Source organism: Miscanthus floridulus, chromosome 19 (assembly GCF_019320115.1).
Source record: "Miscanthus floridulus cultivar M001 chromosome 19, ASM1932011v1, whole genome shotgun sequence".
NCBI lineage: Eukaryota > Viridiplantae > Streptophyta > Magnoliopsida > Poales > Poaceae > Miscanthus > Miscanthus floridulus.
In genome coordinates, this window is record NC_089598.1 from 111,174,326 (window position 1) to 111,186,773 (window position 12,448).

At 43.9% G+C, this 12,448-nt stretch overlaps 1 protein-coding gene across 1 annotated transcript; it reads left to right on the forward strand.

Moving 5' to 3' along the window:
* The first annotated feature begins 9,794 nt into the window (after nucleotides 1-9,794).
* Nucleotides 9,795-11,841, forward strand: LOC136529600 (glycosyltransferase family 92 protein Os08g0121900-like). Its single transcript, XM_066522678.1, has one exon. The coding sequence runs from the start codon at nucleotides 9,798-9,800 to the stop codon at nucleotides 11,706-11,708; it is 1,911 nt and encodes a 636-aa protein (XP_066378775.1). The 5' UTR covers nucleotides 9,795-9,797; the 3' UTR covers nucleotides 11,709-11,841.
* The last annotated feature ends 607 nt before the right edge of the window (nucleotides 11,842-12,448 follow it).

A 12,448-nucleotide genomic window follows, 5' to 3' on the forward strand; every position in this document is an offset into this window, starting at 1 on the left:
GGGATGGATGCACAGCGACGGCAAGAGGGCTGCACAGACATGCGTCCTCTCCGGCTATATACTAGGGTTCGTGAGAGGCATGTCAGATGTCAACCATTGGATCTACAGATCAACGGCTCACGGTGAGGAAGGTTCCAGCTGGGCCTGCAGATGTATTGGGCCGATCTCAAGTATCAGGCTAAAGGCGAAATAGATATTTTGGTCCCTAAAATATTGCCCAGAGCTGCAAATGGGAAAAAAATATTCACATGTAAATAATAAATAATACAGTACAAAATTTTATAATTATTTTTTTATAGATATATTTACATATACAATAACTAAAACAACTACAACAGTTTAAAATTGCAAAATTGAACCTTTAAAAATAGGAAAAAATTTAAATTTTAAAAAATTAAAATCAAAACTACTAAAATAATTTTGAGACACCAAATGATCTCAAATGAAAATTTGATAAACATCAAAGTTGTAGAGGTCATGAAGATCTACAACTTTTATTTTGGTCATCTTATCATTTGACAAAATTTTAACCTTTCAAATTTGAAATTTTAAAAATGACAAGTTCGAACCAAAATTTGAGACCCAAAATGATTTCAACATAAAAAGTGATGAATACCAAAGTTGTTCAACTCATTAATATCTACAACTTTTATTTTAGTCATCTTATCATTTGACAAAGTTTGAACCTTTCAAATTTGAAATTTTGAAAAACGACAAGTTCAAACCAAAATTTGAGACCCAAATTGATTTCAACATAAAAAGTGATGAATACCAAAGTTGTTCAACTCATGAATATCTGCGACTTTTATTTTGGTCATTTCTTCATTTGACAAATTCTTGGAACACATTGTTCACTAATCTTACACATGTCTCATATAGTTTCTAAAACCTTAGGACAGATGTGTCATATTTGTGAACAATGACATTACCACTTTGTTATATGAAGAAATGACCAATACAAAAGTTGTAGATCTTGATGAGTTATTCAACTTTGGTGTTTATCACTTTTTCAGCTGAAATCATTTGGGGTACCAAAATCTTGTCTGAAGTTGCATTTTTTTGAAATTCAAATTTTAAATTGCTCAAACTTTTTATATGTATATATTGACAAAACCAACAAAATAAATTGATAGAGAATGATTTTAGAAAATTTTAGAAAAAAAATCATCAGATTTGGAGTTAGTATGAGGAAGAAAAACTAGTTACGAAGTTGACCCACAGATTAAAAAAAGAAATCACATTGTTCACTGTGATCATGTAAGAATCATCTAGAACAGTGTGATTTCTCTTTTTAATCTGTGGGTAAACTTTGTAACTAGTTGTTCTCCCTCGTACTAACTCTAAATGTGATGGTTTTTTTCCTAAAAATTTCTAAACTCATACTTCAGCATTTAAGTTTGATCAAACTTGATGTGACAATGTTTTACACATTTTAAAATTTGAAATTTGAAATTTGATAAGTTCAAACCAAATTTTAAAACCCTAAATGATTTCAAATGTAAAAGTGATGAATACAAAAGTTGTTCAACTCATCAAGATCTACAACTTTTATTTTGGTTATCTTGTCATTTGACTAAATTTGAACCTTTCAAATTTGAAATTTTGAAAAACGACAAGTTCAAACCAAAATTTGAGACCCAAATTGATTTCAACATAAGATGTGATGAATACCAAAGTTGTTCAACTCATGAATATCTACAACTTTTATTTTGGTCATTTCTTTATTTGACAAATTCTTAGCACACATTGTTCACTAATCTTACACATGCCTCATATAGTTTCTAAAACCTTAGGAGAGATGTGTCACATTTGTGAACAATGTCATTACCACTTTGTCATATGAAGAAATGACCAATACAAAAGTTGTATATCTTGATGAGTTATTCAACTTTGGTGTTTATCACTTTTTTAGCTGAAATCATTTGGGGTACCAAAATCTTGTCTGAAGTTGCATTTTTTTGAAATTCAAAATTCAAATTGCTCAAACTTTTCATATGTATATATTGACAAAACCAACAAAATAAATTGATAGAGAATGATTTTAGAAAATTTTAGAAAAAAAAATCATCAGATTTGGAGTTAGTATGAGGAAGAAAAACTAGTTACAAAGTTGACCCACAGATTAAAAAGAGAAATCACACTGTTCATAGTGTGATTTCAGTGTGATTTCTATTTTTAATCTGTGGGTAAACTTTGTAACTAGTTGTTCTCCCTCATACTAACTCCAAATGTGGTGGTTTTTTTCCTAAAAATTTCTAAAATCATGCTTCAGCATTTAAGTTTGATCAAAATTGGATGTGACAATGTTTTACACATTTTAAAATTTGAAATTTGAAATTTGACAAGTTCAAACCAAATTTTAAAACCCTTAATGATTTCAGATATAAAAGTGATGAATACAAAAGTTATTCAACCCATCAAGATCTACAACTTTTATTTTGGTTATCTTATCATTTGACTAAATTTGAACCTTTCAAATTTTGAAATTTGAAAAAAGATAAATGGGCACTGCAGGGGCGGCTGGTGATTGAGCCGTCCCTACAGATCAGCCCCAACTGTAGGGACGGCTGAGCTGCTGGGGCCCGAGAACGCCCACTGTAGGGGTGCCCCCAACCCCAGCCGCCCCTATAGTAAAAATGCCCCTGTTCCTACAGTGCGAATTTGGCGTAGTGACATTAAGTAAAAAAAACTCAACTCGTGGGGATGACGTACCCTGAGATATTGTTGTTAAGAAGGAGACCATCTCACATAGGTAAAGAAAATCCCCAAACCTTATGTCCTACCCACACACAAGAGTTCGTTACCCCGTAAGAGAGCTGGTCCTTTTATCAAGCGGGACAGACGAGAGTTTTTTTTTCACTCCACCGACCCGTAAATTCGCCCGACCAAGGACCGAGGGCTCCAACTCTGGCCACGGAGGCGACATCCGGAAAGCCCGACCAACTGGTCATGCAACCGTAGGCACCTCACATTAAGTATGGACCACATGTTGAATACTTGAACCGGCTTGTATGTTGGATCAAAAGTGAGTATTTCCGGCCCTGTTTTGTTCCTAAGAATTGAGAGGAATTGAAAAATAATCTAATAATAAAATGAGAAGCACTTTCTAGATATTGGTTTCAATTCATAAGCCCTTGTTTAGTTCACGAAATTTGAAATTCGGGGCTACTGTAGCACCTTCGTTTTTATTTGGCAAATAGTGTCCAAACATTGACTAATTAGGCTTAAAACGTTCGTCTCGCAATTTCCCACCAAACTGTGCAATTAGTTTTTCTTTTCGTCTACATTTAATGCTCCATGCACGGGTCGCAAACATTCGATGTGACAGGTACTGTAGCAACTTTTTAGACTTTGGGATCCAACTAAACAAGGGCTAAGATCCAAACAGGCCTGAGAAAAATTCTGCCAGTCATATTAAATCTATATATATGCTCTTCGTATCAAGAAAACCATGCATATATATCATAATCTACCTGGACCCTACACACCATCTAAATCAGACGTTAATAAGATCATTTTCAGGTCCTTCAAACGTGATGGCTCGGTACGGTCTCCCATACTATCGCACTACGTACGCTGGCTCTCCCTCACCCGCCCATGTATCATTCATCGTCGCAGTAATTACCTTCGAGTCTAAGGCCTCTAGTAGGATTCTTAAAACACAGGAATAAAGAAAACTTAGAATTGAAGAAGCACGAAAATACAAAAGAAAGCTTTCGTGAGATCCAACCTCATGCTAGGTAGTAATCCGAAGAGAAATTCACAGGTGCTAATGCTTTGTCATGGTATTAAAGCCGGCTGATACGTCGGCTGAAGCTGTTTTGTTATGAGAAAAATATTGTAGATTATAGCTGATAAGTTCAAGCGAACAGGCCATATGGTAGCCAAACATGTAGCTTTAGCTTCTCTAAGAAGCAACTTGACCTTTGAGCCACATCCATCCAATGAGTTTACGGTTGGTGTCTACACACGGCAAAATATATGACCAATATTGTCTTTGAAGATATGAAATTTCAAAGAAAAAGGAACTAAATATTTTTGAAAGTATTTTTCATGGGTGAATATAATTAATGTGTATATATTTTACACCATGAATCTATATATAATATATATGATGGCTTGTTATGTACTAATGTACGAGGGCAGTCTCAATGATGAGTTTCATGACATAGTTATTAAGACTGTTACATCAGCTTTTGTGTTCGTAAGGTCAGTCTTAATGGGAGTTTCATGGGCATTAAATAAGCTGATGTAGATATAAATGAAGAGAGAGATGAAAAACGTTTTGCGGGATAAAACGAGTTTCATGAGGATGAAACTTGTTTACACTGTTTACGACACCGGAGAGTCTTGAAAACATAGACATGAATCTTCCATTGAGATTGGCCTAACTACGACATCGAGTTTCATCTCTATCTCTCTTTTCATAATTAATCTGACAACTCAACAAATTTAATGTGTCATAGCATTAAATGAGAATGAAATTTTTTTGAAACTCTAATTAAGACTGGCCTATATGGTTAACGTTAAGTCCGAAGCTTGACCGGCAAAACCTAAAGAAGACCATGCGTGTTGAATCTGGACCAAATTAAGGCGCGGTATTATCGCGCGTGTCATCATCATGGCACCGTAGAGCCATATACAAGACTTGTATTATTGAGTGAAGACCAACTCTTGCTTGGAATCTTGGAAACGAACGCTCTCTCTCTCTCTCTCTCTCTCTCTCTCTCTCTCTCTCTCTCTCTTCCTTCTTTGACTGAGATAACATTTGTGGTTGCATCTATAATATATCATCATCCCCTCTGCCACCATCTCTATCAAATTAACACCATGCATGAATTATTGAAGCAAGTAGGATGACGTGGTCTTGCTCAACTTTCTAGTTTTTTTTTTGGAGGGGCGTGGTGGAGTCGGGGGAGGTGGAGTTGAAAACAAAGAAAGTTGTTTTGAAATTAAGATTAATTAAGTTGTGTTCACAAAAAAAAGATTAATTTAATTGGATGACGAGGAGGGAGCAAGATTACTGGGCTGTTCGACTGGACTTATTATGGTTGCGGCTGATTTATAAAACTGATTTGTTGTGAGAAAAAAAAACATTGTTTTATTACTGAAAAGTAAAACTGATTCTGGATAAGCTGGAACAAACTGATTCTGGATAAGCTGGAACCTACGTATAGTCATTAGTGATGCATCGAAGGACCGGCATTTGCATGATGCATCCTATATTATATTATATATATAATAATACTAGTGTGAGCCCCCACGCACGGGAAAAAGAAAGGGAAAAAAGGTGTAACGGGTGTGTACTGTTGCATAACGGGCGCGTACTGTTCCGTATTGGGTTTGTGCTGTTTCTATATTGGGTTGGTACTGTTCTTTATGGGGTTTGTACAGTTTCTTATCGGGTTGAACACTGTCCATCGCGGATCCGATACTCGGTACTGCTGATCTGCAGTGATCTTAGTCTGGGGCAGGTTCGGATGAACAGTGGTGCAGTGATTGCAGACAAAAATAAAGTTATAATATATATATATATATATATATATATATATATATATATATATATATATATATATATATATATATATATATATATATATGTAGCGTGGGTGCCCACGCTTCGCGTGGAAAAGAGGGCGGAAAAAAAAACGGTGCGTACTGTTTCAGAACGGACATGTACTGTTTTATATCGGGTTTGTATTGTTCCCTATTGGGTTTGCACTGTTTTTCTTATCGGGTTGGATACTGTTTGGCGCGGATCCGGTACCCGGTACCGCTGATGTACAGTGATCTGAGTCATCGGGGAGCCCGGATAAACAGTGCTTACCGCTAATCTACAGTACCTGAGTCTGGGAACGCTCGGATGAACAGTACATCAACAGTGCACAGTGAAATGGCAAACATTTGAAGTTTTATAGTAGATTTGAAGTTTTATAGTAGATACCTTCGGCCAGCAGTCCAGCCAAAGGAAACAAAAAAAAAAAGGAAGATTCTGGCAGAGCCTAGGCCTTGTTTAGATTGCAAATTTTTGCAATCTGGACATTGTAGCACGTTTCGTTTGTATTTGACAAACTTTGTCCGATCATGGACTAACTAGGCTCAAAAGATTCGTCTCGTGATTTACAACCAAACTGTGCAATTAGTTATTTTTTTTACCTACATTTAATGCTCCATGCATGCATCCAAAAATTGATGTGATGGAGAGAGAGTGAAAAAACTTGGAATTTTGAGGCAATCTAAACAAGGCCCTAGTTGTCTCCTGCAACTGCAACCTGCTGTCACCTGTGCGTGCCTTGCGTGTTTCTTGGATCCAGTACGTATTTTCTTTGGATCAAATCAAATATATACTCCTAGGCCTGGTTTAGTTGGCGATTTTTTTTGGAAAATGGTATTGTAGCACTTTCGTTGTTATTTGACAATTAGGCCCCGTTCGCTTGTCTGAAAAAAAGAAGCCAAAACACTGTAGCGGCTGGTTGTGTGAGAGAGAAATACTGTAGCGGCTGGTTGATGAATAGTGCTACTGTGAGGAGAAACCAGCCAGCCGAACAGCACCTTAGTGTCCAATCATACTCTAATTAGGCTTAAAAGATTCGTCTCGTGAATTTCGTCTAAACTGTGTAATTAGTTTTATTTTTTATTTATATTTAATACTTCATTCATGCGTCCAAAGATTCGATGTGACGGAAAATCTTGAAAAAATTTGTAAAATTTTAGAAACTAAACGGTACCCTAGCAGTATACATTTGATGAGCTAGCTGCAAGATACTGACTATATATCATATATAACTAAATTATACGAGCCGGCCACTAACCTACTACCATGGCATGCCACTCAGGAGCGCGTTCGGCTGGCTGGCCGGCTGGGGCTGGGCTGGCTAGTGCACTCACATTGTCACTGTGCACGTAAACAGTATTTTCAGACAGAACAGTATTTTCTCTCACAACAATCAATCGAAACAGTATTTTAGCTTATTTTTTAGTCCTACCAAACAGCCTACAGGTTCCTGATTCTCATGCATCTTAATGCATTTTCAGGCCTGACAACTAGTCTTACAGTGCCATCGGTCACAACTTGTCAAAGGATGTCACCTACTCCTAATACTGAGCACCAACAGAGACCTTAGAGCACCTGCAGTGTTTGTGTCGAAGCCGGTTCTATGCATTTAATGCATGTATAAGACCCGGTACGTTACACTACGGGATCGAGGATGGAGGAGCAGCTCCCAGGCATAGAACCCGTCCCTTTGCAATAAAAAAATATATCACTATGACACATGACACAACTCCGATGGCTCCAACTGCCATGAGCTGATGAGCACCTCGGTTTCATACACTGTAAGCTCAATACTAGGAGAAGTCATGTCATTGATGGGACCCGCGATAGGAGCAACCCCGTTCCTTCGCACTGCGGACGCTCTTACCGCCATCACAATTGAAGATAAATCAGGGTTCGTGGTGGCGATGACGATGCCACGAGGCACTAGCTAGCTAGGGTCCGGGGAAGCACGGAGATGGAGTGCCAAAGGCTAACATGTGTGCCATACACTACCCACTAGTGAAGACCTGAGATACGGTGATCCACCATGACGAGTTTAGCAACCTAGAGATAAACATTTTCAAAAGACTTGTATGACAAGCAGAGGCGCGGACCTAGACTTAATAGAGAACGAGTGTTCAAATTTCGAAGAGATTAAAAAAAACTTGATTGCTTTAACCCTATTTTTGTTGACATGTATGGCCCCATTCGACTCGCTGAAACTTGGCTGAAAATACTAATATTGTGAGAGAAAAACACTGTTCTGGCGGAGGAAAAAAAGACGAACAAGTCGGATATAAGGTAAGCCGAACGGGACTTATATATAATTGATCGATGATTATTGATTATATTCTTGAATACCATTGATTAGCAAATATAATGGGTATTCATTCAATGGATATCCTCAGATACCCCCACCTGACAAGTTCCAAGAACTGATAATGCAATTTTGAGAGTTCATTCATGGACCTAGCTAGATGAAACGAAATCCTGAAACAATTTTCGGAGCCCACAATGTATTTTACTCAGGACGAGATACACATTAGCATGTTTGGTTGCCTGCACGTGGGCTGGCCTGACTCCCTGGATGCAGCAGCGCAACATTTGGTTGCTCGTATGCTAGTTTGAACCAGGCTCCGCAGATATAAAAGCAACCAGCGAGCATGGCTCGCAAGAAACGAGAGTGAAATCTGTTTCTCCAGAGCCAGGCTCGCGGGATGCAAGATAATAGCAGCTTAATGATGGTAGTAATATATGATTAGCATAATCTAGGGCATATTAATACATTACAAAGAAAATTAAGATTTATATGGTAAAAATAAGTGATATGCAACCGATTCAAGCAAAATAAATATTATGCCCGTCCACACTCGGACAGCGCCGATGGTGGACTGTGACGCAGTCCAACGACCGCTCATTCACTCGCCCTCGCTCCCAACCGTTCTAAAATAATAAAAAAACTTCTTATCCCTTCTGCTCTTCTCTCTCCACCACATCGCCTTGCAGCTGCCACTCCGCCATTCCCGTCCCAAACACGAATGCCACTCTGGGCCTCGCTGCTGCCGCACGCCCCACCCGGCGCCTCTCGCTCGCCCCGGCACGAGCGCTTCTCGCCCCCTCTCGTCGTGCGCACTGGTGCTGGTGGTGCCCGCTCCACCCGGCGCACGCGCCGCCTACCCGGTAGAGCTAAGACCGGTGCTAGTGGCGCCAGTGTGCGCACGCGCCGTTGGTACTAGTGCGGTTGTGCTGGTGGTGGTTGTGCTCACGCGTCATCTCTCGCTGCCGGCTCCGACCCCGACGGTTGGAATCGACCAGCCTCGACCTTCCCCTCCCCTATGTTGCATATGTATGTTTTAATTATTTCAAACGTTTCAGATGTACGTTGTAATTGTTTTATTTTGATGTTGCCAAATTAGATCGGGGGATGTTGTACATATTTCAAGTGTTTCAGATGCATATTGCAAGCGTTTGTTCAAAATATTTCATCTGTTTTCAGACGTACGTTGCAATCGTTTTTTATTTGGATGTTGCATATGTTTCACTCATATGTTGCGACAGCATGTATCAAAATGTTTCAGATGTTTCAGCCTTATGTTGCAGCAAGTGGTTTCATGTTGCAAGTTACAAGTTACAAGTGTTATTTGTTTTTGATGTTTCATGTGTTCCACACACATGTTGCAAGTGCATGTTCCAAATGTTTTCATTTGTTTTTCAAACGTATGTTGCATTCAATTTTTTTTTCATATTACAAGTGTTTTATGTTGTTCGATCGTGGGGGGTGGGGGTGGGGGCAGGAGGACAGTGCGCACAGCGTGCTGGGGTGCTGCAGACGGGGGCGCTAGGGGCGGGCGGGCGGGTGCTCCGGTCGGGGGCACCCCGGGTCCCAGCTCTTGAGTGTTGCCCGCGTGGAGAGAGAGGAGCGGGTATGAGGAATGACCGATGGGCGCAGATATAGGAGCGGAGTGAATCTAGATGAGGTTGGGGCGATGGTGGACTGAGACAGGCTATGCTGGCGTCTGGACGCGTGCGTCCGTCCGAACATCCGGGCGCTAGCCACGCCGTTCAATGAACCAAACAAAGGCAGCTTGTATCCCTGCAGCCTGGTTCCTAGGAATTCAAAAACCGAAAAGCAAGCGACCCTACCCTAGTTCGTAGGAAGTTTCCATAACCGAACTCAACGAATTCCATTCAAAACACGCGAGCATATCCAGCATCCCTACCCCTACTCCTAGTCGTCCTACCGTGGATGGACCAACAGCTGATGACAAGAGAAGAAGCCAGCAGCCCAGCCCGCGTTTTCTTCATCATCATGGGCCAATCGCCAGCCATGCAGCAGCCGCCGCCCTCGCCGCACCGCCGCGCCACCACCAGGGCCCGGGCCCTACTGCGCCTGCTCTTCCTCGTCGCCCTCTCCCTCGCCGCGCTGCTCGCCTTCGTCACCTCCACCCCGTCCTCCTCCTCGCCCGCGCGCCGCGCCCTGCAGCTCGTGCCGCCGCGCCGCCACCGACAGCCGCTAACCACCCTCCGCGCCGTCCGGAGGGACGAGGACAGGCCCACCTCGCCCGTCGCCCCACGAGCGGTGGGCCAGGGCCAGCACGACTCGGACTTGTCGGACCTCGACGCCGTGCTGCTCCCGGACTGGGAGGTCCTCGTCCTGCTCCGCCCCGACGACGACGACAGCTTACCCTCCGGCAACGCCACGTGCGCGTTCCCAGGCGGGGCCACGTCCCCGGCGCGACCGCTCGGGAGGATGCCCGCGTCCGGCAGCCAAGCCTACACGTGCGCCATGCCGAGGCCGGAGCGCCGCCACAGCAGGCCTTTCCGCGCGCCACGCCTCGTCGTCGCCACGCTGTTGTCCTCGGCGGCGGATGAAGAGGACGCCGTGCCAGCGGCGGCAGCAGCGCGGTCGTTGACGCCGGAGATGATGCGGTGGAGCGGTCGCCTCGTGTACGACTCCGCCGCGCTCGACGGCGGCGACGGCGTCCTCGTCTTCGCCAAGGGAGTCAACCCGCGCCAGGGAGTCAACCGCGACGCCGCGGATATTCGGTGCATCTACTACCGCCGCAGCACCGCAGCCATTGGAAACGGAGACAGAGACGTCGTCGCCTCGCTCCCGGCCACCACCTCAGCGCAGCAGGTCTTCCGGTGCCCGCCGCCGCCGAGCACCGCCACGGCCGCGTCTCCCGCCGAGGCGCAGCAGCTCCGCGTCACGCTCGCCGTCGCTGGCGAGGACCCCATCCCCTCGGTGGCGACCTACACCCCTCCTCCTCCACAAGACGCCGAAACAGCCCAGACGACGGCGTCAAAGAAGAAGCTCACCTGCGCCTGCACCATGGTCCGAGACGTGGCCAAGTTCCTCCGGGAGTGGGTGGTCTACCACGCGGCAGTGGGCGTCGACCGCTTCTACCTCTACGACAACGGGAGCGGGGATGACCTGGAGGGCCAGGTGCGCCAGCTCAGCGCGGAGGGCTTCCACGTGTCGACGCACGCGTGGCCCTGGCCCAAGACGCAGGAGGCTGGGTTCTCCTACGCGGCCGCGGCGCACCGAGATTCGTGCGAGTGGATGGCGTTCGTCGACGTTGACGAGTTCATCTTCTCCCCGGATTGGGCCGGGTCAAGCGAGCCGACCAAATCAATGCTCCGATCCGTCGTCACCACCGTTGAGCCAGACGTTGGGCAGGTCATGCTAGGGTGCAAGGATTTCGGGCCCTCGGGACACACCAAGCACCCCAAGGAGGGAGTCACCCAAGGGTACACCTGCCGGAGGCGAGCCGAGGAGCGACACAAGTCGCTCGTCAGGCTTGACTCCATAGCACCATCGCTGATGAACTCGGTCCACCATTTCGAGCTTCGGCCCGAGTTCAAGTGGGAGCGATCGAGGGATGCGAGGGTGAACCACTACAAGTACCAGGCTTGGGATGAGTTCAAGGTGAAGTTCCTCCACCGTGTGTCCACCTACGTGGCGGACTGGACCGACAAGGTCAACCATGGTTCCAATGACCGTACGCCCGGCCTAGGGTTCGAGGCTGTCGAACCGGCCGGGTGGCCACACAAGTTCTGCGAGGTGGAGGACACCCTGCTCCGAGACGTGACACGGAGGTGGTTTGGTGTTGGATTCACCAAAAAGCTTGCTCACCAGCCAGTTGGAAGGACAACGCACAGCAGCTCATAGTTTTTTTTTTAATTCCTGGTATATATTATCCATCGGACACGGAGATGTACATGTATAGTACAAAACAGATTAGGGAGAATTCATTTTTATTCTTTCAACAGACATACGGTTCGTTAATCAGTTTTATGTGTGATTTAACAAAGGTGTACAAAGACGGTTAGGAGGAGGTGTAACTTCCATGTGATTATCTATATGCCTTTCTTGTTGCAGTGGATTGGCACCGGCAAGAAATGTGTACAAAAAGCAAACTGAGTCGTTGCTTACCTCAATTCTTTGTTTGTATTCTAATTCTAATATAATATATAATCATACATTCATACATGCATCATACAGTATGCTTCCATGTGATTGGCAGGTGGATGAGCATCATGTGAATGTGATGTTGGCATCAGCATATATGCTAACGTGTATGTGATGAGTCCTCGTCTTATAGGGAGGGGGCTAGATAGTTTTAATCAAGCAAAGTTACATTCTGCAACTCCAAAGGCCCCCAGATGTATGTACCTTTCTATTCCAACTTCACAGGGCCTGCTACAAGGAAACACACCTTCAGTCAAAGACTACTTAAGAAAGAGGCTGATAGATGAAAGGAATTCCTAGATGAAAAAGCCTGACTGCGCCAACTTAAGAAGAAAGCCCATGTAAACACGGCCCATTTTCTTGCCAAAGTCATGGGCCGAATAGGATTGTTGCAAAGAGGTCTATTATAGCACGCACATATAGATACACATGTCGCAAGG